The sequence below is a fragment of the Gopherus flavomarginatus genome, chromosome 14 (genome assembly GCF_025201925.1).
Source record: "Gopherus flavomarginatus isolate rGopFla2 chromosome 14, rGopFla2.mat.asm, whole genome shotgun sequence".
In the NCBI taxonomy this organism is placed as follows: Eukaryota; Metazoa; Chordata; order Testudines; family Testudinidae; genus Gopherus; species Gopherus flavomarginatus.
Window position 1 is genome coordinate 13584653 of NC_066630.1, and position 26814 is coordinate 13611466.

At 41.0% G+C, this 26814-nt stretch overlaps 1 protein-coding gene across 4 annotated transcripts; it reads right to left on the reverse strand.

Moving 5' to 3' along the window:
* Positions 1 to 227: 227 nt before the first annotated feature.
* On the reverse strand, positions 228 to 12428 carry NUDT7 (nudix hydrolase 7). 4 transcript variants are annotated; one of them, XM_050922890.1, is made up of 5 exons: positions 12364 to 12421; positions 9534 to 9599; positions 8785 to 8938; positions 7108 to 7266; positions 228 to 4646 (listed from the first exon to the last, which is right to left on the reverse strand). In XM_050922890.1, exons 1-5 carry the CDS (start codon positions 12399 to 12401, stop codon positions 4263 to 4265), a joined length of 801 nt encoding a protein of 266 aa, XP_050778847.1. In that variant the 5' UTR covers positions 12402 to 12421; the 3' UTR covers positions 228 to 4262. The 4 variants fall into 4 exon arrangements, with proteins under 4 accessions (XP_050778847.1, XP_050778849.1, XP_050778850.1 ...); XM_050922892.1 differs by lacking the exon at positions 9534 to 9599 and having other exon boundaries at positions 12364 to 12428; XM_050922893.1 differs by lacking the exon at positions 9534 to 9599 and having other exon boundaries at positions 8785 to 8935; positions 12364 to 12425.
* Between the last annotated feature and the right edge of the window lie 14386 nt (positions 12429 to 26814).

Below are 26814 nucleotides of genomic sequence, written 5' to 3' on the forward strand. Positions count from 1 at the left end.
TGGAGAGTGGAGCTGAATTGATGTTTAGGTCACAGCTAGAAAAAAGCCTTAGTTGACAGCAAGCTTCACACAGTGAATGTAATATTTCTCTATAAAAGTCAAAATACTGAGGAGAAAGGATGGACAAAAAAGAAAAAAAAGGAAAATTACTAAGCAGAAAGCTGTTATGGATACTCCAGGGGGAGGGTTAAGTGCCACAAAGAAGTGAGACAACATTCACTCTGCTATCACTTGTCACAAATGGCCTTTTATTGAATTCAGAATATCCATTTTCATGTTTTCCAAATTTCAGCTACTGTACATTTATCTGTCAAAAAAAATTACTGTTATAGACTTAACAATAGCAAACAGATCCAAGAAGAGTTGGGCACATAAAAAGACAGAAATGAAAGGTCAAACAAACTCGTTATATATTGGGATGTTACTAGCTCATCTATAGACTGCACTGGACTGTACCATCAAAAGAGACTTAGAACACTTTAGATCCAAGGGGTCTCTTCCTATTAGTTTTGCTATTAACTTCTTGGAAGCAGGAGCTTCCTCTCTGTGAAATGTATGCCAGTGCAGAAGGCCCACATTCTGCTGAATGCCTTATTTAAATTTTAACATGGGGTCTAAGTGGGCCTCCCTTGGTGCACAGGACCTTGGGCAGAACAGCTGCACTGAGATGAATTTCACTCCTGTTAGATCTGGAAGCACATCTACTTTGTGGTTTATGAGACAGGGAAAAACTTTATGATGCTACAGAGTACCTATCTAGTTCCTGACTCAGGAAAGCAGGTGTGCTTCAGTGCCAATGGCTTCAATGGGACTTAAGCAGTGCTTAATTTTAAGCACATGCTTATATGCTTTTGTTTTGAATAGGATTGCTTTCTTGAATCTGGATCCCAGTGCTTCACCATGTAAGAGTAACACAGAGAGCATGCACAGGGAGTAAGAGTGGCATACCTCCAGTTAGGTGTATGCATCTTTCTTTTTTTTTATTAAAGGAAAATATTTAATGTTCAATATTTTTTCCTGCTTTAAAAAGCACACAAATGAGGTTAAATGTTAGAAGAATACTCAAAAAAGATTTTTCAAGAGGGAAGATAGGATAACTCAGGGGATTGGACAATGGGATAAGAAGGTTACTGGTTCAAATCCAGCCCATGTCACACTTCTCCTAAAGTAGCTGGCATTTATTTGATGATTCTCCCAGAGAGGCACAGAAATACCTTAGGCCTTGGAACAAAGAAGGTTTCATGCTTTGAATGAAACTGGAACTTGTTGTGCCTCTTTTTTGATGGGGAAAAGAAAATAGGGAAAGAACCCTTGACAGCAGTGGAGCTGTGCTGATTTACATCAGCTGTAGATCTGATCGACAGTGCTCCATGGTGACTAAAACATCTCTGTATACCAGCATGATCGCCAAATGCAACATAGCATCAGGAATCACAAGGAAGTTCAATAAGAAAATGTGAGCCAGCTGTTTATCCTGCTTAACAAAGAGAAGAACTTTAATGTTTAATAGGCAAATAAAATATTTAGGGTTTACAAAAATTTGGGTGCAGGCTGAGTAGCTGCCAAGTACAACATAGCATGCCTAAAACTACATTTGTGCCTTTGTAACCCATGTGCAGAGCTCTCCAGAATCTTAAGTTTATAAGATTTGGGGGCCAGAGAGTGTCTTCATAAGTATTTGTACAGCATATAGCTTAACAGGTCTCTGATCCTGACTGGGGCCTGTGAATGCTACTGTAATATAACTATAAACAAAATTTAGGTGATGTTCAAACATTGCATGTGTTTTGATACCACTCCAATCATTAGTTTTCATTTACATGATAGATTTCTGATTCAAAGCTAAATTAAACATATTTCAAGACATCACCAAACAGACTGCCCTCCTACTTTAATCACACCAGAATGATTTATTCTTATCAAATTCACCTTCAACAGAGAAGTCTCCATGGAGAGGGTGCTTTCTATTGAACTATGATTTATATACTACAGCACTGTAAGAGTAATGTGCAACCTTGTTTAACTCCTTGGAAATTGTGGATAGATGGATATAGAAAGACAGGCCAGACCCTCAATGGTTGTAAACAGACATGACTCCATTGACTTAAATGAAGCTACACTGGTTTGCAACACCTGAGAACCTGACTCAGATTTAAATCTATTTAAAAGGAACTGGGTATGTTTACTTTGGAAACAAGGCAATTAAGGAGGAAGTATGATAACCATCTTCGGATACTTGAAAGGCTGCCACAAAAAAGATGGATAAAGTTTCTCTCTTTTGCCACAGAGGGCAGGACAAGAAGCAATGGGTTCAAACTACAGCACAGCAGATTTAGTTTAAATCTCAGGGGAAAGCTTCCTAACTGTAAGAACAGTAAGATGATGGAACAAGACTGCCTTGGGAGGTTGTGGAAGCTCCTTTACTGGAGGTTTTCAAAAGGAGACTGGATTAGCCATCTGTCATAGATGATTTAGACACAACAAATCGTGCACCGTGGCAGGGGGTTAGCCCAGATGATCTTTGCAGTCCCTTCTAACTCGATGACTGTGTGTGTTATTGTGGAATTATATACACTTCTATGGAAGGGCAAATAGGAGAACATGGGATGACTAGACAAACTCACTCAGCTTTTGCAACATCTCCAAAGAAACCATCCCCAGAAAGGTATGCATACACCAATTCAAACTGGTTTCTCCAGGGACTAAGAGACAAATGGCTCATGGGCTTCTTCCTGACCCAGTAAATAGACAGGGCCCATGGTCTAGACGAACACAATCCTTAGGGTAGAGTTGGAAGGACTGAACCTACCAGAAGCCATGTTAGGGCTAGGGTTAATTCTGGTAAACTTATTAGCATGCATATGGTTATTTTATTATTTCTAATGTTTTCTCTTTAATGCTTTTTACCCTAAAAATAAAGTAGGCTTCCCTAGGAAGCGCTGAGTGGTAATTTATAACTGTAGACAGCCACTGTGTTATCATCGCTGGGAAGAAAGCAAGGAAGCATCCTTGCGCAACCTGTCTGGGCTGGGAAACACAGTGAAGGCAGGGAACCATGCAGTCTGGAAATACTCCTGTCAGAAGGTAGAGACCTTCTATCAGAAAGGCAATGGCTAGGGAGCTGGAAGCTGAGAACGGATGCCCTTGCTGAACCACTGAGGGGAAACGGGTGCAGTTGCCCTGAGCCGTGACAGCAGAGACCTAGGGTCTTACTCAATTTTTGTTCAGTAGGGCATGACTAAACACTCTAGTACAGGAGAGAGGCCAGCTGTCCACATCACATGCTCACCCAGTATATTAGAAGACGTTGTTCAGCATAAATCTAGTACTATGGTAGCAAACAGGGGGGCTTGATTCTAAATGCCCTCAACTCTCACTGCATGTTGGAGGAAATCAGCTGGCTCTGAAGATTGATAAATTTACTTCTAAACTGCAAGTTCAAATCCAGCCTAAATTAATAGTGCCTTTAAAAGCTTTAGCCATCTGACAACTATTTACTGGCATACATGAAATGAACTGATGGTCTCGGCCCAGTTGCTAGTGGACAGGCTATAACATCACAAAACCCAGCAGCACTATATCTGGCACTACCTGGAACCTTTACTAGTTATTTCAGTAGAGATAAAAAACGACTGAACCCTAGAGGGCGATCTCTCCAGAAGAAGAGAACACTGTGGAGAATATTTCAGTGTCACTGCTAGGTTTTGAGGAATGTCATTCTGAGCACAAGCTCCAATATCCACAAACTAAAACAAAAAAACAAGTTATTCAAGCACTGCCATCTTATTACAATAGTGTCCAGGGACCCCAATCAATATTAGAGCCCTATCATGCTAGGTGCTGTACAAAACAGTATGATACACACGCTGCCCTGAACTGTTTATATTCTAAATCAAAGAGACAAAGGTTGGGAAGAATTTTTTCCACATTTTACAGAGTGGAACTGAAGCACAGAGGGTAAGTAACTTATCTGAGGTCACAGAGGAAATTCATGACAGCGCCTGAAACTGAACCTCAGTCTTCTGAGTCCCAGTTCAATGCCTTTACCACAAAGACCATGAAAAATATAATGAACCTTTAAATACATGTAAAATAAATACAAGAAATTTGTCTATTTAGGGCTGATTAATCTATTAGCACTTTATTTTTTGTAATCCAATGAAGACATTAAAACAAGACAATTTCTGATTCAGAAAACCAAATAGTAAAGCTTGAAAAACAATTTAAACCAACTGTTTACACCTGTGTGCCAGTCCCACAGCTCATAGTTTGCTGCTTTTTCCCTCATATAGCGACATATACTCCTCCATGAAATTCTTCTCAGAGGATGAAATTAAGTTGTCAAGATCATACTGAATGTCAAATGTAGGTTTCTTTTCAAAAACTACAAGAGCAAGATATACAGCAAAGTGCGCAGTGAGTCCCCATATCCTAAGTGATGTTTTACGCTCAGGGTCATCATATACAAAACTGTGCAGCCGACTTGCAACACCATCCGCTCTTTTATAAGGCAAGGTCATGTACTTTAATGGATCAATAAAGTACTCCAGTGGCACCAAAAACACATCACTCACTTCATCTGGATTAGGTCTGGCCTGGAATGTGTCCTCTATAAATCCTACAACTGGTGTTACCAACGAACCTACCTGAAAGGAAGAAAAAACATCAACTTGTTTGAAATACTTAAAAAGAAAGTCCTGTATTTTTCAAATGTTTTAGAAATAATCTACCTACAGCATCGGAGGGGTAGCCGTGTTAGTCTGGATCTGTAAAAGCAGCAAAGAGTCCTGTGGCACCTTACAGACTAACACACGTATTGGAGCATGAGATTTCATGGGTGAATACCCACTTCGTCAGATGCATGTAGTGGAAATTTCCAGGGGCACGTATATATATGCAAGCAAGAAGCAGGCTAGAGATAACAAGGTTAGTTCAATTAGAGAGAATGAGGCCCTCTTCTAGCAGTTGAGGTGTGAAACCAAGGGAGGAGAAACTGCTTTTGCAGTTGGCAAGCCATTCACAGTCTTTGTTTACGCAGCCGTCCTGCAGCAAAAAAACTTCAGGACCAGACTTCAAAGAGAAACTGCTGGGCTTCAGTTCATCTGCAAATTTGACACCATCAGCTCAGGATTAAACAAAGACTGTAATTCAGCAATTACCTACCTAAGCATGTACGTACTTTTTAGCATTGATATCAGTGGAACTACTTAGGTGTTTCAATTTACGCAGGTGCGTATGCATCTTGCTTATTTGGGACACACATCAGTGTTTATAGTCTCTACATGCTGCTATCAATACAGGGCAACAATCACACACTGTGAGAGTCTGATATTCCATACAGTAGAGGTCACTGATAAACTATAAAGCATTCACAAAGAGCTTATTCATATAGATTATAAATATGAAAAGCTGACACATACTGTTACAATGAATGCCAACCATCATCACCTGTAGAGTCAGCAAGGAAATGTCACTGTTCCCAACACAAGGATGACAACTTGCTCTCAGTTACTCGAATGTAAATGTGGATAGAGTATTTGAATATCAAGGGAACAGAGCAAATAAGACAAATAAAGGTGTTTGTAGACCAAAATCCATCAAGTAACTAAATATATTTTTATCCAATTGATTACATCATTTTATATCACCCTTAAGAATTCTCAAAATAAAACAGGCTCTGAGACACTACAAAAGTTAGATAGTGCTGTAACAGAGAGCATTAAAAGTTAACATTTTTGTATACTCAAATGTATATGTATATTTCAAATTATTTTAATGAATAATGATATACTGAATGATTCACTTAGCAGGACAATACTTAAGAAAACTGTTACAACAGCTAGATTTGTCCTTTCTATGAATTTTGGTGCTTTAAAGCTACCTTTACCTGAATACTTCAAGTTTCAAAATATTAGATACTGCATGTTTCCACTGTACTCCGAGGAGACACTGCTTTAGGGGTGGGCAAACTTTTTGGGCCAAGGGCCACATCTGAGTGGGAAAATTGTATGCAGGGCTGGGGCCAGCGGCTGGGATGCGGGAGGGAGTGCGGATTGTGGGAGGAGGGTGCGGTGTGCAGGAAGGGGCTCAGGGCAAGGGACTGGGGCAGAGGAAGGGTGCGGGGTGCATGAGGGGGCTCAGGGAAGGTGGTTGGGGTGAAGGAGGGGTGTGGTCTGCAGGAGGTGGCTCAGGGCAGGGAGTTGGGGTGTTGCAGAGGGCTCAAGGCAAGGGACTGGGGTGCACAGGGGTGCAGGGTGCAGCAGGGAGCTCAGGGCAGGGGGTTGGGGTGCAGGTGGGGTTCGGGCTCCCGCCTGGCGCCGTTACCTAAAGCAGCTCCGGGGTGGCAGCGGCGCATACCAGGGCCAGGGCAGGCTCCCTGCATGCCTGCCCTGTCCACAGCCCTGCGTCACTCCAGGAAGCGCTGTGGCCTCTGTGGGACTGGGGGTGGAGGGCTCACCGTGTACTGCCCTTGTCGCGCCTCCAGATACCTCCCCTGAAACTCCCATTGGCCTTTGTTCCTGGTTCCCAGTCAATGGGAGCTGCGGGGGACGGTGCCTGGAGGCAAGGGCAATGCACAGAGCCCTCTGCCCCCCCACCTGTGGGCCGCAGGGACGTGATGCTGGCCACTTCTGAGAGCAGTGCGGGGCCCACGGCAGGCAATCCTGTGTGCTGGGTAGCTTGCTCACCCCTATACTACTTTCATTTTCTTATCTGGCAGGATAATACTAACAGTAAGGAGACTAATATATAAATACAAAAACAAAAATTAGAGCATTAATACAAGAGAATTGTTATCTATAAATAAAAATATGAAAAAAACTTGCTTTGAAAATGTAGCACTTTATATCTTTTCTCCAATATGTGAAAATAGTTCCCATGAGAGATATAGCTACAGCCTAGAAGCTTGAAAACTTAACACTGATTTACACCTCAAAAAACATCTCCAAAACAGAGGAAGTATACTGGCTGCATTCCTGTTACAAAGTAAAAGGTCACTCATTGCTTCAGGTTTGAAATGTCAGTGATAAGCTTATAGAACTGAAATGCAATTTTCAGCTTGTTTCCTAATACTCAGATTTGTTTTGGGCTTTTTTGGGCACACCTTACTTTATCAATTCCAGGTACAAGCCTACAGATGACTTCCACCTGCTCTGGATAGAGTCCCACTTCTTCCTTGGCTTCCCGGAGGGCCGTGGCTATTTCATCTCTGTCTGTTGACTCACTTTTACCTCCTGGAAAGCACACTTCCCCTGGTGATCTTCTCAACTGGAAATTAAAGGAGTATTATTAAGTATCATGAGTTTTCCGATTTCACCTTAAATCCTTGTGTCCACAAAATTACTCCAACTTATTGTAGATTCTTTTAATCAACAAGGCTGATAACTGGAACAAGAGCTCTACAGGTGAGAGAAGAGAAATGCAGTCAGAGCTGTGTGAGGAAGCTCTCTCAACATCTGAACATGGTGTCTATATCTACCCAATCTAGGTCCCTCACTTTCAGCATCACACAAAAGACGTATTTTTATATTAACGAGTTACTTTTATCATCACATGCTTTATATTAGCAGCAAAGACTCCTGTGGCACCTTACAGATAACAGATGTTTTGGAGCATGAGCTTTCGTGGGTGAATACCCACTTCGTCGGATGCATTCACCCACGAAAGCTCATGCTCCAAAACTTGCGTTAGTCTATAAGGTGCCACAGGACTCTTTGCTGCTTTTACAGATCCAGACTAACACGGCTACCCCTCTGATACATGCTTTATATTGTATACTTTCCTTTAATATTTATATCCACATTTCAAGGCCTTTTGCCTTCTCTCCCTCATGTAAGAGATATTGAACAAGCTCTTTGGAACTCTCTGTCACTAAAATGGTTACTTTTGCATGGTCAAACAAAAGAATTAAATATGCAAGGTACAGAATTCATTATAAAAACCAAAATCAACAGTGGAAAAATACCTCTGAATAAGTAATATCTCTATATTTATTTGAAGTTTCACTTTAATAATAGAGTTCTATGAACCAATCATAGCCTTTGTTAAAAAGCTCATTTACCATCACTGTGTCCGCTCAGTTATTACAGTGTCTCAAGATTTTTAAGTAGGAACATTATTATTGCATCTTTCAAGAGATGCTGCATTTTTCTCAGAAGCAGAAAATGCAGCCAGGTAAATTACTCATCAAAGAGTACGGACAGTAGACCTAGGTACAATATGTAACAATAATAGTTTTAGAGAGACACCACTAGCATAAAATGAAGAGAAAAGTAGATTTGTTCTCTCACATCTAGAAGTGAAGAAAGAGACTGGGAAAGTAATGTTAGATACAGACTTAGGAATCAAATTGATAAAATCTTTATTGCACAGGTAAAATTTTTTTTTATTAAATTCTGTAGGAAACTGATCAATAGTCCCCTTTATTCTGACCCGGAAACTGGTATCAGACTTTACAGAAACATCCACTTTATTGTTGTGTATCTGGAAAGTAAATATCAGTGATCATTGTTTACATGATCAATACCTGTTTACAAGTGCAAATAAAGGTGTGTGTATGGATATTTTGGTTGCACATGTGTGAAGACTAGACTCTAAAACCATGCAGTAACAATTAAGATTTGTACATAGAGACTAATACTTGGATAAGAATATGGGTAAATGTGACTATCAGTTGAGTGCTTTCCTTCCTTTGCTTTTTCTTTTCACACAGCACAATCTTCCAACACACTTTCTCATTTTACTTTTGATGTTATGCAGTTGACTTTGACCTTATGGTTCACATACCTTCATTGATCTGACAGTAAATAGCAAATACAGCTTTCCATCTTTAACCATTAGAGGCATAAGAACAGATGCTTTGGATAGTGGCAAATGGGAGAATTTGTTTCCAACATCATATTTTCTTAAACTGATCTTGGCCTTATCTTTTATACTTCTGCTAAAAAAACCAAACAAAAATGCTCCATAACTGAACAGAATGGTTATCCTACTACTTAGGAATATAGGAAAGATTATCATTTAGGGTTTACAAATACCAGAGCTCACAAAAATATTATGTCCTGTTTTTCAAAATTATCTGGCAAACATAACTAAATATTGTGCCCATACAAGCCTGCAATTACTTTGAATCTAACCTACTGATCATCATCATCATCATTCCCAAAGTAACATGGACTGATTTTTTTATTCATATATAAGCAACCAGTTCTCATTAACTGAATTAACATATTATACCAGATATATAATATTATAAACAAGCTACATACACAGAGCAACATTAGCAAATATAACACTGGCATAGTGTGTTTTTATATTATGGCATTTAAAAAAACCTCTTAGATATTAATTTAAAAGTGTATACAGTGGGAATTAACTTCCCATCCCCCCCGATAATTCTAAATTGCATATGATTGTGCACTTATATAATTAAATCTTTTTTGACTCAATTTAAGATAAGACTCCACCCAGCTCAGTGTGTTTATGGAAACAATATTGCTCAACATATTCGACACAATTAATGAAATAGTAGTTACCAAAGAAAAATCTTAAAGGTGCATGACTGGAAGATGAGTCTGTGTTCTGCCACATCTGACAGCCCCCTTTAGAAGGCAGAATAGTTCTGTGAATAGGCTATTGGACTGGGACCTGGGGGATCTGGGTTCATTTCCAAGCTCCGCCATAACTATCCTATGACATCTTCATCTAGTCACTTAAGCTCTCTGTCTCATTTAGGAGGGAGACAGCATGGTTCAGTGGAAAGGATACTAGACTTGGAGCCAGGAGAATTGGATTCCATTCCCAATTCTGTCATTGACATTGGACAAGTACTTCACATCTCTTTTTCAGTTTTGCCATATGCAAAATGGGAATAATACCACCTCATGAGGGTTAGGTATATTAGTTAATATCCCTGATCCTGACTGCCATTGAAATAAATACCAAAACCAGGATTGGGCACATTCTATTGCACTTAATGTATACAATCTCAAGGCATCTTGACAGTCATGAAGAATGCACCTTGAATTAAGACGACTAATTTATGATGCTTATGTTTTGTTAATTGTCAGCTAGGGAGATGTCTTATAAAGCACAGTACAAAAGAAAGAAAGCCCCAATCCTGAAAACTCCCACAAGGAACTTTACACACCTGAGAAGTCAATGGGATTACTTGCAAGCATAAAGTTACTCGCAAACACAATCTTGCCTCAGTCAATATGTAATATCAAAGGACTGCAGTGCAGTGTATTCCAAAAAACTTACTACTCTTGTACAAAAATACATTACAATACTTTTATTAGTATACTATGAAGTATTTTAAATAATTTAAACCAGACTGCTCAAACTAGTCAAATACATTTTAAGTAAAAAGGTTTTACTTTAGACTCTCCTCCCTTGTATTAAGAAAGGATGACACTTAAAGCTGATTGCCCCAAAAAACATTACTTAGAATTTAAAAAAAAATTCTGTTTACATGCTTCACATAAATTCTGTGAATATTTTGACCTGCTACAATACAGGCATTTACTACATTTATCCTTATGGAAAAAGCTGGTGAATCAGTACACTTTTGATATTAACCTGAAAAGAGAGAGTCCCTACACCAAGGTTCACACAATAGACCAGGGGTAATCAATGGGCAGACCGTGGGTCAAATCGGGACTGGCAGACATTTTTGAATGGACACATCTTTTTATTTACTTATCATTATAGGTTTATTATTTTCTTCTCTGGAGTCTGGACCTTGACTATAACTTGATAAAGAAATTTGGACATAGACAAAAAACTAACTGACTAACCCCGGTCCATGGACAGTCCAGTGGCTAAGATGCTAGGAATTGGGAAAAGTGACTTCAAGTCCCTGCTCTGCCACAGACTTTCTATGTGGTCTTAGATAAGATTTAGAGAACAAATCCTACATCTTGGCAGGGGGTTAAGACCACATGACCTCTGCAGTCCCTATAATTCTAACCCTATAATTCTAAGTCACTTAGGGTATGCCTACACTGAAGTGAGAGCTGTGATTTCCAGCTGGCATAGATGAAAACTCAATCTGAAATTTGAGAGAGGTTTTTAAGGTCAGGTTTGACAAAGCCCTGGCTGGGATGATTTAGTTGGGGATTGGTCCTGCTTTGAGCAGGGCGTTGGACTAGATGACCTCCCGAGGTCCCTTTCAACCCTGATATTCTATGATTCTATGATTCTATGAACATAAACCAGCTTGCTAAAAGTAGCAATGTCACCATGACAGTGCAGGTGGTGGTACAAGCTAGCTGCTCTAAGTCTTAGACAGGTTTGTACTGAGGCAGCTAGTCCACTGATATTTTTAGCATGTTAGCCTGCTCAAAGCTAGTGCATGCATATCTACCTGAGCTGGAAATTGCACTTCTACCTGCAACATAGATGTACCTTTAGGCCAGGGTATGTCTGCGCTGCAATCAGACATCCGTGGTTGGCCCATGCCAGCTGACTCTGGCTCTCAGTGATCAGGCTAAGGGGCTGTTTAATGACATTTTAAACTTCCAGGCTCTGACTGGAGCCCAAGCTCCAGGACCCTGCCAGTCCCAGGTGCCCGAGTCAGCTGGCACAGGCCAGCTGTGGGTTTGTCTTTGCAATGCAGACATACCCACAGTCTTTCTGTACCGCTGATCTCCAGCTGTAAAGTGGGGATAACACTTCCCGACCTCACAGGGGTGAGGATAAATACATTAAACGACTGACGGGGGCGGGGGGGGGGGCGGGGGCATACAAGGAGCTCTACCACCACGAAGGAACATGCTTGAAGTGCCCTAACTCGGCAGGGGCTGGTGTTACAAGTGCCACAGAGGAGGGGTATGCAGGGATAACCCTCTATGCACGTGCACCCAGAAACTGGGATCAGAGTCACCAAATCAATTGTGAGGTTCACATCTTGAGCTACTGGAGTTCAAGGGTGTGTGGGGGGGGGGCCCCGCGCGATCCTGGTAAAAATCTACTTAGGTCGTCAGAAAACAGCGCACCCCATAAACGGCCGCACCCCGAGTGTGAGGGACAAGCCAGCCGCGATTTCGGTGCCAGCGAGGCAAGCCCGGGAAGTGCCTCTGGGAGTTAGGCTGACCTCAGTACATCGCTGTCAGCCGCCTCCCCACCCCCGTATGACCCCCAAGTCCGGGGCCGGCGGGGCCGCGCGGGCGGGCGAGGAGGTCGCTTAACTACAGCGCCGAGACAAGCTCTCCGCCGCCAGGCTCCGCGCTGTGACAGGCGCTCCCGCGCCCCAGGGACAGGCAGCGGGGCTGGGGATGGGAAAACTCCTCCGCGCCCCACAGCTGCCCCGCCCTTGCTACGGGCCGGTGCGGCAGGCGGCGCCCTAACGGCGGGGCCTGTTACCTTCCCCGCTCATCCTCAGTGTCTCTCACTGCCGCCATCTTCCCCACGCGCCCCTGCGCCGGTGTAAGTCCTGAGGGAAAACAGCTGGGGGACGAGAGGCGGGACAATTCCCCACCTTTGCCGCTCAATTCGTCCGCCGGAATTGATTGGCAGCTGTGTTTCCCCAATCAGCGAGCAGAGCTGCCAAGAGTAGCTTCTTATTGGTTAGAGTCGCGGAGCGGGCCGGTGGGACAAGTCCATGAGCGGGGGAGGGAGGTAAATCCATTCAATCCCATGCTACACTGCCTGTGGGCGGAGCTTGGAATGGTCCAGGGCTCAGGGTCAGCATCGTTCCGCTTGGGAGGCTCGCTCGACCCTCTAGTGCCCTGGGCGAGTCTCCGCAGCTCCTAACCTGATCAGAGCCTGGGGTTGTGCCACACCGAACTCAGGGGCGAGCTTCCTCCATCACTTTTATCCAGCCTCAGCCCCCCCCCATGTGCTAGTGCCAGGCACTCCAGTGCAGTAGCCCCATGTGTGTGAAGGCGGGGTGGTTAGGGTGACCAGCTATCCTGATTTTATAGCGACAGTCCCAATTTGGGGGGCTTTTTCTTATAAAGGCTCTTATTACCTCACCCCTGTCCAGATTTTTTTCACACTTGCTGTCTGATCACCCTAGGTTGGTTACAGGTTTTTAGACTAGTCTAGAGCCATCTTCTTTGGAACCCCCTTTCAGGTAGTTGAAAACAGCTATCAAAGCCCCCCTCATTCTTCTCTTCTGCAGACTAAACAATTCCAGTTCCCTCAGCTTCTCTGCATACATCATGTTCTTCAATCCCCTAATCATTTTTGTTGCCCTCCACTGGACTCCTTCCAATTTTTCCACATCCTCCTTGTAACGTGGGGCCCAAAACTGGACACAATATTCCAGATGAGACCTCACCAATTTTGAATAATGAGGAATGAACACGTCCCTCAATCTGCTGGCAATGCCCCTGATTATCCAGCCCAAAATGCCGTTAGCCTTCTTGGCAACAAGGACTCACTGTTGACTCATATTCAGTTTCTCGTCCACTATAACCCCTAGGTCCTTTTCTGCAGAACGACTGTCTAGCCATTCTGAAGACGGGGAAGGCGTGACCCTTACCTACGACGAGCAGCCAGATTGGAAAAGGGGGCTCCACATGACAGAAAACGAGATTAAATCAAGGAACCTTGCATTTGAGCTAATGTCAGGAATGAGTTGCACAGGGCAGGAGTTCTTAGGTGCTCAGCAGCATCTCGGAGGGAAAGGTGGAACTCCTGGGCCTTGGCCAGTTGCAAGGAGCCGGAATTAAATCCTGTAACGCAGGGAGTATGGAACAAATCATGTAGCAAAGAAGCATACAAAATTATTTTGGAATTATCTACAATGTACCTATATATAGTTATTTTCACCACAAAATTCAATTAATGCTATTGATGCACAAGAGATACAGTTCCACTGAAAATTTCAATTATAGGCAAGTAAAGTGGGGAAAAGGCAGAAAAGTGTGAGGTTTTGACATAGATTTGCTTAAGAGTTCAGCACCCACCAACTCCCCTTGCTCCTCTGGCCAAAAAAGTATGATAATGCTATCAAACAAAAATTGCAAGACCACCTCTAATTTCAGGTTTTATGTAATGTTGTTTATTATGCCTATAGCAATACCACACATTTGTTAGAGTTAGTTCAAAAATGAAACAAAACACTTGGGGTGGGATTTCCAAAAGTGCTCAGCATTGGCCTAACTCTTCCCCTAGAAGTCAGTGGTAGAACTCCCATTCAGAATGGTGACATTTTTCACCCATTTTGCTTAATTGTAAATGGCTCCACAATGTGCAAGGCAGCCTAGAATCAGGCCCTAATGTTTTCATTTCCAATAGCCAACAACTGAAATAGTTTAGCTTGAACTTTGCTGAGAAAAGTTAAAAACTGCTCTTTCCTGCTAATGCAGAAGAAGCCAGTTCATACCTTTCCATTTAATACAGGCAGTTCTTCTTCCACAGTATTGACTTTTTCTGTAGATTAACCATTCTAGGAGGAGATTAAAAAAATCTGACACCACATGCTTGAAAGTATTAACTTGCATTTAGCATGAAATTTGTGCTTTCTGTTACTGTGTCAAATGGCAAATTCAGCTTTAAACAGTCATCAGTCAGAGAAATGAGCGTCTAGATTGTGGGATTTGCGAAAAAAAATTTAGTTTTCAATAGCCTAGACAGGCATTTGAATTGATTTATTTCTGGAGTACACATCATGGCTTTCAGTCATCTCTGTTATAGGTAGGTAGTGCAACAGAGAGGTGTGGTTTTGAATTGTACGATGCATTTGCAGGTGAGTGTGAACGACTATATTTAATTCCTTATGGAACAATTTCTGACTCAGGCACAGAGCTGAGGGTTTTCATGTGGGGAAACAGGAGCTTAAGACACAGAACCTTCCCTCTACAAGTCACAGAGCTGCTCTGTGGCAACTAGTGCGACCTTAGGGTTGCAGTGGTTTCCACTGCCCCTTTTTCAGTGGTGGATTATATCCAGTAGATCCATAGGGCATGACAGGGATTTTCAAATAAAACATTCTTAAAGTAAGCCTCTCGATATAGTTTACAAGAACCAAATCTTCAGGAGGATAGTCAATACCCTATAATTCATAACCTAGAACTCCTACCTCCTCAGCTTCTGTAATGGTAATAGCACTTATGCAGGAGTTTAAAGCAAGTGAGTGGGAGTCAAGAGACCTGGATTCTATTCCCTGATGCAGTTCTATAATATTCTCCCATGTACTCACACTGTTCATTATATAATATGCTTCTGTTCCTTTGGGCAAGTCAGTAAATCAGTTGCTTTTCAATGTATCATAAATTAAGCTGTTGTCTTAAAACATGACACTTGCATATATTCAATGTTTTCTTCTTTTTCTTGAGTACCAACAACATGTAAACCAATAGGACTCAGAATTTAAATATATGGAAAGAGTCAATTTGCATGAAAGAGAAAATAGCTTACACAGTAGCTTTTTAGTCTGATAAATCTGCACCTATTACTGTGAATGTTAGTGTTTCAATGTAGTGCTTTTTATGTTTCAGCAAATCGGCAAAGAATTTATAGCCCCCTATAAGAACACAAAGCACAACAATGTGGTGGTCTCCATGATATTTTAAGTCAAATGTTCTGTCCTACAAGAGGGTAGGGAGGACAACAAAAAAACCCAAAACACTGTACTTCTGCATTGGAGGCCCATTACCGCGCCATTCTGCTCCTTTACAATGCTATAGGGGTGTAAATGGGCCTGGGCAAGGGCCTGAATCGGTCTCTTGGTCTGTAAAATAAAACAGTTAAGAAGAGCAGGTTGAAAAATTTCCAGTGGAACAATTTTCCATCGAAATGTGCTTATCTGACAAAATCAAAATGTTTCACAGTAACAATTACAGTATAAATTTATTCAAAAATGTTGATGGGAAACAAGCAAAATGTTTTGTTTCAAGAAGGTCAAAATGTTTCATTTTGATGTTTCATTTAAACTTGCACGTTTACAATATAACATTCTGAGCAATAGTCAAAATTAAATGCTTTGATCTTATCAACATGTAACTTTACTATAAGGTCATTCTGATGTTTCCAAAACTAAATAGTTCAGCATTTTTATTCCATGGTAATTTCGACTGTTTGATTTGGGCCAAAAGGAAATTTCAAAATGTCAGAATTTCCTATGGAATGGAAAGTCCGAGTTTCCACTAACTTTAGTGTTAAATACTGCAGTGAAGAAACCTTTTGCAGTACTAGCTAAAAAAGTTACAATTACTAGCATTGAATAGCCACTTACATGCCTGACAGAATGCACGTAAAGCAGCTGATTAATGTGGATCCAACATGTGCCAATGGAAATAGACAAGTGACCAGTGAGGAAAGCTCAACTGTTAAAAGAGGAATGCATTTAACTGAATAACTTAAAATTGCATTCATTGCCTGAGGGTAGCAGAGATTTCCATGTTATCTTAACTTCCACATTTTCTAGTGTGTGACAGATATGACAGGAGAATTAATTGACTAAATTACTTTGGAACACTGGGTTGAATATTTTTCTTATAAGCCTTTACATTAACCCCGAACACTAAAGGTTTCTCATAGCTACTGATTCCACCCCAGCTACCCATTTCTCTATTTTCATTATGCAAGTGGTGTTACTATTCTGCAAAGTGTAGCACCTCTCAGGAATTACAAGATGCTGTGGGTGAATGCAATGACTTTGTGGGCTGTATTATGTTGAGAAAGATGTGCTGGTTGTTCCTGACTTCCTCATATTAGCTGAGAGAAGTTCAGAGGCAGGAAGCTTGAGAGGCCGGTGAATATGCCCTCTCTCAACTCTTTCATTTACATTTGTTTCCTTTATTAATTATTATCAGGGTAGATCCCCCAACAAAATTAGGGCTCCATTGTGCTAGGTGCTGTACAAACACATTCTAAGAGCCACTGCTCTAAAGATCGAAATGGGTGGCCTGGAGAAAGTATGGAAGAAAGGACAGATTATTACTTTCATTTTACAGATGTGGAACTGAGGCCTAAAGAGATTAAGTAATTTACCTAAGGTCACACAGGAAGTGTGTGTCTGAGCTCAGATCTCCTGAGTCCCTATCCAGTGCCTTAACCATCCTTCCTCTCAATTTATGATACTTCATCATCCCTCTCATGCACTTTCTCCCCCAGCCTACCCTCCCTCCTTCCCATATCATGCTGTCTTTTAGAAAAACATACAGGCCATCTGAACTTTACTCAATTATTATTATTACTACACTGGTAAGCATGCAGCTAATGCTCAGATTGCACTCTAGTAATGCAGCATGGTGAATCAGCATTATATTCTGATCCATAGGCGCAGGGTGCAGGGGGGTGCAGCGGCACCTCCAGGTTTTACGCAGGGCTCTGCTCCCAGCCCCGCCCCCAGGGTCTCAGCTTCTGGTCCTGCACCCAGGTCCCTGGCTGCCGGCCCCGTGGCCTGGGGCTCTGCATCCACTCCAAACTGTGGCCCCAGCCTCAGCCCCCTTACCCTTGTCTGCATCCCCCCCTCCCGGAGCCCGGCCCTGTCCCCAGCCCAAGCTCTAGGGGGTGGCCGGGGGCACAGAAAGGGCTAAAGGGGGGGGAACAGCACCCCACTATAAAAAGTGTTCTAGCGCCACTAGTCTCATCACTGTTAAAAGCAAGTTTGAGTTTCAACAAGTGAAACTAACCAAAAACAAACAAATCATAACTCTGTTCGAACTGATCCCAGCCAATAGAACATTTTGTGCAAAGGCAGCAAAAGGTGTTTCAAAGAGCATATGACATTTCTTTGCTGAAATAATTTCCTAAACCTCCCTTCCCTTCATAAAAACAGCAATACATTCAGTGGAAATAAGAGCAATGTTGATTCTAATCCTACTTTACTACCCATAGTAGCTGGCTCAGTCCTGCCATAGACCAAAGCACTGTATTTAATGAAGGAGCTCAGCATCTTCACCTTCTATTAAATTCACTCTTCCACAAGCGTTCCGGTGGAAGTTGACAACACTGAAACCTTCTCAGGAGATGTGCAGTACCCTGTGGGATTGGACCCTTAGAAACATGTGCAGCATGTAGAAACTATATGCTGCACATCAGTAAACAGTTTTGGTATGTTTATGCAGCAGAGGTAGATTTCCAATACCTATTTGAGATAAGCAGCAATATCAAAGGGTTAATGTCCTTACAAATGTTAAAAATGCAGCATTACTCTGTTACCTTATTTTTTTATCTTTATCTGCATCAGTGAAACAATGGGTTAATTCTCTCCATTGAAGCAGCAGGAGTGGATTTACATGGCATGGCCCTTGACAAGCAACCTCACCTGCAGATTATTAATAATCTCTCAATAAGCACTAGAGGAGTTTTTAAAATAAACTTTATTTAACCATATTTAACTGGACATAAAATATGTGTAGTAAGCCATTAATCACAGCACATGATTTTGCATTAGCATGCCATTCTGGTTGCCTCATTCCAAAAAGGGTATATTAAAATTAGAAAAGTACAGAGAAGGGCAACAACAATGAATAGGGGTCTGAAATAGCTTCTATAGGAGGAGAGATTAAAAAGACTGGGACTGTTCAATTTGGAAAAGAGACGACTAAGGGCGGCCTCTTGTAGCACACACACATGGGTAGGGCTACACCCCACTGCAGCCACAGCTCTGTGTGAGAGGACTCCCCCATCACTCGTGTACATTCCTTTTGAGAGATAAACCCAAAATAATACTGTCTTGCGCTGCATAGAAAAATCTACACAGCTCAAGCTCGTAAAAATCTGCCCTCTTCCTCAGTGTGAAGAGAGATGTGCACAACTTCTTCTTCTGGGTTTAAAAATAAACAAACTAAGTTTATTAACTACAGAAGGTAGCCTTTAAGTGGGTAAAGGGATAGCAAACAGAACAAAGCAGATTACCTTAGTAAATAAACAAAACCTGCAAATTTAGCTTAACACACTAGATAGGTAGGATACAAATTAACAAATTTGCACCCTGAGTGATAAACAGGCTGGCAGATTGTTAAGGCACAGTTGCCTTGGCTTTCCCAGGTTTTCTTATATAGGCTCAAAATCCTTCCAGCCTGGGACCATCACTGCCCACAGTTCGGTCTGCGTTCCACACGTTTTTTCAGGTGAGTTGTTGTAGAAAGAGTAAGGCCCCTTCATATTGTCATTGTCCCTCTTTTATATCTTCCCCTCACTTGCTGGAAAGCTAGTGACTTGGTCAAACAGTTCCCACTGTATAGAGCTATCTGGCCTCGGTCAAACAGTTCCCATTGTGTAGAGCTATCTCTGAGAGGTTTCTATTGCACACAGTTCCTGGGGTAATTCTTATGCTTGTGTGTATTTCTTCAATAAGCCAGTAACATTGTTTGGCCTCATCCAATGTAGCACATTTGAAATACAGAAACCTGGTCAACATTCCCAGCTTCAGATAAAAAAATGATACATCCATACAAACTGGATAAACACATTCAGTAAATCATAACCTTTCCAATGATACCTTACATGAGCCATCTTGCATAAAGTATATCTCATTCATATCATAACCATATTTCCATGAAAATATGGGGTGTAACATCACACAACACAGGAACCAGGGGCCACCCAATGAAATTAATAGGCAGCAGGTTTAAAACAAACAAAAGGAAGTACTTCTTTACACAATGCACAGTCAACCTGTGGAACTCATTGGCAGGGATGTTTTGAAGGCCAAAAGTATAACTGGATTCAAAAAATAATTAGATAAGTTCATGGAAGATAGGTTCAACAATGGCTATTAGCCGGGATGGGCAGGGATGCAACCCCATGCTCTGAGTCTGGTTGACCCTAAGCATCTGACTGCCAGAAGCTGGGACTGGACAACTGGAGATGTATCAGTTGAAATTGCCTTGTTCTGCTCACTCCCTTTACAGCATATGGCATTGGTCACTGTCAGAAGACAGGATACTCGGCTAGATGGGCCATTGGCCTAACTCAGTATGGCTGTTCTTATATTTTCCCTTCCTTCAAGCTCAGCAGGAAAAGCAGTAATTAATGTATTGGCAGCTAACATTCTATCATGTTTTATAGCAATTCCCCAAACTCTTTAAATCTTTGAGTAATTGCCACAGACATGCATAAAAATTCCCTCTTCACATTGGGCCAAATCCTGGTTGAAATCAGTGACAAAACTTCCATTGGATCAGATTTTGGCCAAAAGTCTCCAGTGTTGGCTAAATGCATTTTTTCTTAATCATGGGGAATGTCAGAAGCCATATCACATATATTATCACATATATGTCTTCCAGCTCCTTCTTACATTTTGTGCTATTGCTTCACAGGCACAGGAGATTTTTAAAGCAGAAAGCAAAATATTATGAGAAATGGACATCTAGAGTACAGTTGTAAACTATAGGCTTGGCACATGAATGGAGTTTACATGCAATTTAAAGTGTGCATGTTAAATTTGCCACTAAGAGTTAGAATTCTCTTTCAATTGTTCAGTGGGCAGTTGTGCCTTCCTTTAATAAAGGCCCAACGTAAAATGGAACAGATCTTCAGCTGGTGGAAATGGGTTTAACTCTACTAAAGTCACATTTAACAGAAGTCAATGGGGTTAGGGTTATGACAGTGTTGCCAACTCATGTTTTTGTCACAAGTATCATGATAATTACTGTTTTCCTTAAAGCCTTAACTCCTTGAGTCAGGTGGATATATGATGATTTCAGCCTTCATTCTGAAACAAAAAGTAAGTTTCTAACCCTTGTGGCTGTGGAGAAAGCTTCAAAATGTGACTCCAGTGCATGCTAAATGCTCAAAAAGCACAAGGCAAATAAAAAGAACACCAAATCTATTATTTTTACATAATCTCATGATTTGTGGTGAGCCTGACTCATGATTTTTGAACATTTCAGGTTGGTTTACACCAGTTGAAAATCTGGCCCAAAAAATCTGCTATGTAACAAAGTTCTTGAAATTTACTTTTGGAAAAGCCTGCTTAATATTCTGTAGTTTGTTTTTCTTCGGTGGATATCAGTGCCATTTGCAGAAGCAATAGGAATACACAGCTAACTATCCAAGGTGGACAAGTACAGAGCAGCATATGTTCCTAATATTGCATAGTCTGCATATTCAAAAACAAAGCAGGTGACTACCGTAGCGGAAGACAAAGTTTCAGTGGTATGTTTGTTCTCAGCAGCTTGCTGTGATTCGAACTCTTTTCCCTCCAGGTTGGCATGTGCCTACAAACTGTGAAACATCCTTTTTTTCACTAAATAGGCACAGGAACCAAACATTTGGTGGCTGAATAACTGTCAGCTTGGAACTGGCAGAGCTAGAGTGCTCAGCACATTGTGTGTAAACAGATTAACACCTGCAAACTCTTTAGATAGGATTGTTTTTAGTCTGCTTTTTGGCAGTTGGAGAGCTGAGTGTTTATGAGGAAGGAAAAGTAGACCTTAGGGAACTGGAATAGGTTATTGCTCGCAAAACAAGCAGCAGCCACAGAATGAAGTAATCAATTAGCAGGTTTTATTTTAAGTTGTCTGCAAATGGACCTTACTTCCTCTAAGGCTAGAGCTATACCACAAGGTGTTAAGTTTTTTTCTTCGAAATCAACACTCTGATGTGAAATAGAATGGCTAGAGTACCCCATTTAGCATCTTATTCTGTGCAAGTACCTACATTCAAACCAACAGGACTGTTGGTGCAGTAGAGTACTACTCAACATGTGAAAGAGTGGCACCTTTTAGTTTCCATATTTTATTAGTGGTTGCTTTCTTAGTAGATGAAGATATGGTCTGGGATGAAACAAAACTGGCTTCACCTTAAGTTTAAATTTGCTCTATCCAAATTTTAGACGAGATCGTGAAAGTGTCTAGCCTGTCTGATATGAGCTGTAGATATGGGGCCTGAGCATTAATGGACGCAAATCTTCATAGCTCTGTTGACTTCAAAGGAGCTACACTGATTTCTACCCGCTGAAAATGTGACCCATGATTTTGTTATACTAACCCTGTACATGCATGTGAACTGGGATATTTCTCTCAGCATGAGCTGTTGGCTGGTGAGAGTGAAGGAATACGTACTCTTCTATGCATGTCCTGTTCCTTTTTTACCCTATGCACTTGCAGGTGAGGGAACAAGAGCAATGGAACAGTGGTGTTATTACTCAGCATTGAGGACTGAGGCACTTATGAACAGGCTGTGCTCACATATGTAGAGGAATCAAAGAATCTTGAGCACTGTGCTGCACACCATGTAAAGACTTCTATGTCTTAATGTCTGCAAGTGCATAAGTCACATGTTTGACTAAAAAGAACAGAAAAATATACAAAGTGAAATCCTGGCTCCTTTGAAGGCAATGATGAAACTCTCATTAACTTCAGTGGGGCCAAGATTTTATGCACTAAGTTTAAGATCTTTATGGTAATTTAAAATTTTGTCTGAACAAATTCTCTCTAGCTTGTGCAGTTTTCTTATGATGCCATTGGTCAAAGAGTGACATTTCTGCTGAATGCACTTAAAACTTTAAAATTTACTTTTGCAATTATAATGTTGAGTTTAACTGGCTGGGGTCAACTGGAGTCAAATGGAACCATCAAGTTAAAATGTAGCCTTGTTGTAAATGGGTGTAATACAATTGACTGTAATGAACTGCAATAGAGTTGATTCTGCTTAAATCAGGGTTGAATTTTGGCCATATTCATTAACAAGAATGTTGTTATATTGCTGCAGTTAGAACATTATTTTCAGGTAAAAGTTCCCAAGTCCTGACACTAGATGCATGACTACATATAATACCGCGATTACTGCTTATGCAGGCCAGCTATAGCCTTATGTTACATTTATTTAAGCAATAAACTATACTTATTCTAATTCAGAATATTGTACATACATGCAACCCATTTGTTCTCTGGTCAACTATGGGTTTTGTGCACATAGTACACAACGGCAGTCCTGGAAATATTATGCAGTGAGAGTCAGCAGACAGTTGTATTCACAGCTACTTCAGCGGCTTTTAATCAGCTTTTTTGCTTACACACTTGTAGGACATAGTCATAATATCCTTGGCCTCTTTTTTGAGATATGGGGATTTTGAAAGCCTTTAGAGCCAAGCTGTGATGAACAAAATACAGCCATTCACATAAATAGCTTTTTAAAAAAATCCTCTCTGCTGTATAAACATCCTGTCTGCTACCTGATGATAAAATTCAAAACATTGTTAAATGTACTAGAAGAAGAGCTGTGTGTAACCTCGAAAGCTCTTTCACCAACAGAAGATGCTCCAGTAAAAGATATTACCTCAACCACCTTGTCTGTCTAATATCCTGGGGCCAACGCGGCTACAACTACACTCTAAAGTAAAATACACAGAAACAGAACCCCAAGGAGCATGTCAGTTTAAGTACTAGATCACCAAAGCGACTTGCTGCATATATCTTAGAGACCCATAAAAGCCTTTGCAGGATGGCTAATGCTAAATAATACAGGAATCTGTTACCATAAAGCAATCTGCTAAATCACCACTGCACAGACTCATTAAAGATTTAAAATCACAAGCTTATGACTTTAGGAATCAGTTGCTTAATTTGGATTCACTTCATCTGCTTCTAATTTATTGAAGCTGGTTTCTTAAAAAATAAAGAACTGACGCATATTAAATAGAGTTATAGTGAGATCTGCAATGTTGTATGTATACAAATCAAGAGGAATTGAAAACATGTATTTTAAAGTCTTCAACACAGTATACTATTTATCATAAGTGGTACAAACCCTTGTTTCTTTAAGACAGTTTTGCTTTTAAAACTGATCTCTCCTCTTTCAGTAAGCACATGAAACAAGTTATCTGAATAGCAAATCTTTCTATAGTTTGATCATTTATTCTTTCCACTAAAACAAGATAAAATCTGATGATGGCAGATAATAGTTTATTATTACCCTCAAGCCACAGGCTATCACCCTACTCCAAACTATATAGGCTGAGAATAACTCTGCACTATTGATACAGTTTGTCTTGCTTTGTTTTCATCTGGAAATTAGCCTGTACCCTACCTTTAACAGGTCTATTCTGCCATCCTCCCTGCAACAGATATTGCTTCCCTCTACTAATACATTGACATCACAAGCCCATGTTATTTATCAAATTAATCATAAAATGAAATATGCATTGGCTCTGCTGCAACCAAACAGCATAATGAACACAGCTAAAGAAGGAGATATAAAAAGGAAGTATGTGAATTAAATTAGAAGCAGTTGATGGGATAGCAGGGTCACTATTGCTTTACCACTGCAAGCACAAATCAGGTATTTGTTTGTGCAGGTGGAGGCAGATTCAGAGGCATCGCTTGCCACTTGGACTCACAAACTTGCATGCATATTCATGGTGTTTGTGCACATCAGCTTGTTACATTATTTGTACACGCATGCGTGTGTGTGTTAAATTCCACTCCTTTTAGAAATTCAGGCTCAAAATTGCGATTTAGAATCATTACTGGGACTAATTAAACTGGACTTTTTAACCATTATTAGACAAATAAGATTGCAGTTATTGAAACATTTAAATGCTGTGTCACCTGATTCCATGACACCTTATTATTTAAACAGAGCTGTAAAAATTACAGTAATATAACTCTATATTTAATGATCATTCACTATCAAATGGTATTTGCATATACCATTATCTGAGTATTTAAGTGTTCCAAACTATAATATTATCTAAGCTTTGTTTAGATTATTTAAAGAAAAATAAATCCTCCCTAAAATGAATTAATGGCACTTCACATGCAACGTGTTACAAATGTTGATATTAGAACTTGGCAAGTTTATTTACAAATAACTATTTTTTTGACTAATTTAGCTTTTTTTATTGGTGGGAAGGGTGGAGAGGGAGAAGGGTCAAACTATTTTCCTGAATGACTTTGTTTTTCCTCAGTCCTTCATCAAATCATTGCTGATGCCACTTGGGAAGATGTGGAAAGAAAAAACACCCTAATAATTGGATTAATGGACCAGGCCACAACTTTCATTGAAATGCAATCACTTAAACTGCACCTGGAAGCTCGGAGATCCTGCATTATTAAATAGTTATAAAACTTTGTAATAGACCACCCTGGCTAGGCAGCCTCTGGTCTGTATCACCAAATGTACTGAAAATAATGTTCCACCTTTATTACAAGACCACTTCTGTTATGTAAATTATTTTTGTAGGTCCCTAGTGTGGTTACTTAAGACAGATTTGACTGTATATTACTCACACATTTAGAGATTATGCATTGCATGCTGCATTTCTGTGTTCATTTTAGGCATTGTACTGTTTTGGATCTGATCTGAATTGGACCCAGTCCTAAAGTCCTTGTTTAATCCTGTTTCAGGCAAAACTCCCACTGATTTTAATTATTTCTGAGCTTTGACTGCAATGGGAATATTGTCTGAACTAGGACTGAGTATGGATTTGAGGACTGGATTCCATGTTAGGAAAAAGCAGAATGCCAGTCAGAAATATATATAGAGATTATTATGCAAAAGCTAAGTATTATTTTATTATAATTCTGGATTGTAGATATTATAGAAGTATCTGTGTGGGCAGTTGTAGAAGTGAGAAGTTGATTTAGTCTTCTTACTTACCACACATTGGCTTCTCTTCAAGGAGACTGACAATGAAAAAGGCTATTGTGGTGGCATTGGTTTGTGATGCGGACATCTGCCAACAGGAAATGAGATTCATCCAGTTAGGCTTGGGGAACTATACCAGTCTTGGTGAAATTCCTGAAGAAAAACGTGGGAATGGTTACTGTGTGAACCCCAGAATCTCCAAAGGGTGTGTCTACACTGCAATTAAAAACCTGCGGCTGGCCTGCGCCAGCTGACTCAGGTTCGCAGCTCTTGGGCTATGGGGCTGTTTAATTGTGGTGTTGACATTTGGGCTCATGCTGCAGCCCGGTCTCTAGGACCCTGGAAGGTGGGAGGGTCCCAGATCTCGGACTGCAGCCGCAATCATACAGTCCCTTAACCTGAACCCTGTGAGCCTGAGTCAGCTGTCATGGACCAGCCACGGTGTCTAATTACAGTGTAGACATACCCTAAAAGGCTTTAGGAGAGTACAGAAGCAGGGTCAGGTCACCAGACCTCATGAAAAATATAGCAGTAGACCCAGGAAACCTTGGGGATTGTGGGAGGAAAAGTTTAGTACATGTGCTGGGGAAGTAGGACTGTCCAAAGTTCATTAACTCAGGTCCTCCAGACTTCCATTGATGCAGATATTTTTCATACCATTTCAAACCTTTGACCACCTTTGTTTGGATGAAATCAGGATCTTTCACACAGCCCTAGCTAACAGTGATCTCAAGTTATCTCCTGCTGGCTATTTGGTAGTCTATGTGGAATGGATTGCTGGTCTCAGTTCCTATTGGATAGTGGTTTGCACCATAAAATCAAAATGATCACTTTTATTGTCAGTTGCTGAAGAGGAACTGTGACGAACTGGAAATGTTCTTAATGTTTTCTCTGAATACTGGGTTGGTGCCTCAGTGTCCTCTATGTAGTTCTTAAGTATCTAGGTGGTGGGATAAGGGTGTATGATTGCTGCAGAGCAAAGGGCCAGTGTACATAAATGCCTGGCACTCTGTCTCCTAGCAACTGATGGCCTGGGCCTCTCCTCTATAAAGGTGCCAACTGAAGGTTTTGGAGACAAAGAGATCAGGTGGCCTCCTGGCCCAGGAAAAAGACAAAGGCCAGAAAGGAGGGGCGGAGGGGTTTTCAGTCTGGAGCTGGCTGGGGACGAGGAGTGAAGTGCAGACGTGGATGTCTGACTCATTGCCCCCCCAAAATGGACCCTGCTGAAGGGTCCTGTTCACTGTACCTACAAGCTCTGTTTTAGACCGTGTTCCTGTCATCAAATAAACCTCTGTTTTACTGGCTGGCTAAGAGTCACATCTG

Excerpts from the sequence above, each read along its gene's own strand:
- NUDT7 (XM_050922890.1), bottom strand. The coding sequence starts at position 12,401 with ATGGCGGCAGTGAGAGACACTGAGGATGAGCGGGGAAG. Across the intron at positions 9,600-12,363 it reads ACTGAGGATGAGCGGGGAAG|GGGGCTGTCAGATGTGGCAG; the intron begins GTAACAGGCCCC and ends TGCCTTCTAAAG. Across the intron at positions 7,267-8,784 it reads TTACTGTCAGATCAATGAAG|TTGAGAAGATCACCAGGGGA; the intron begins GTATGTGAACCA and ends TTTAATTTCCAG.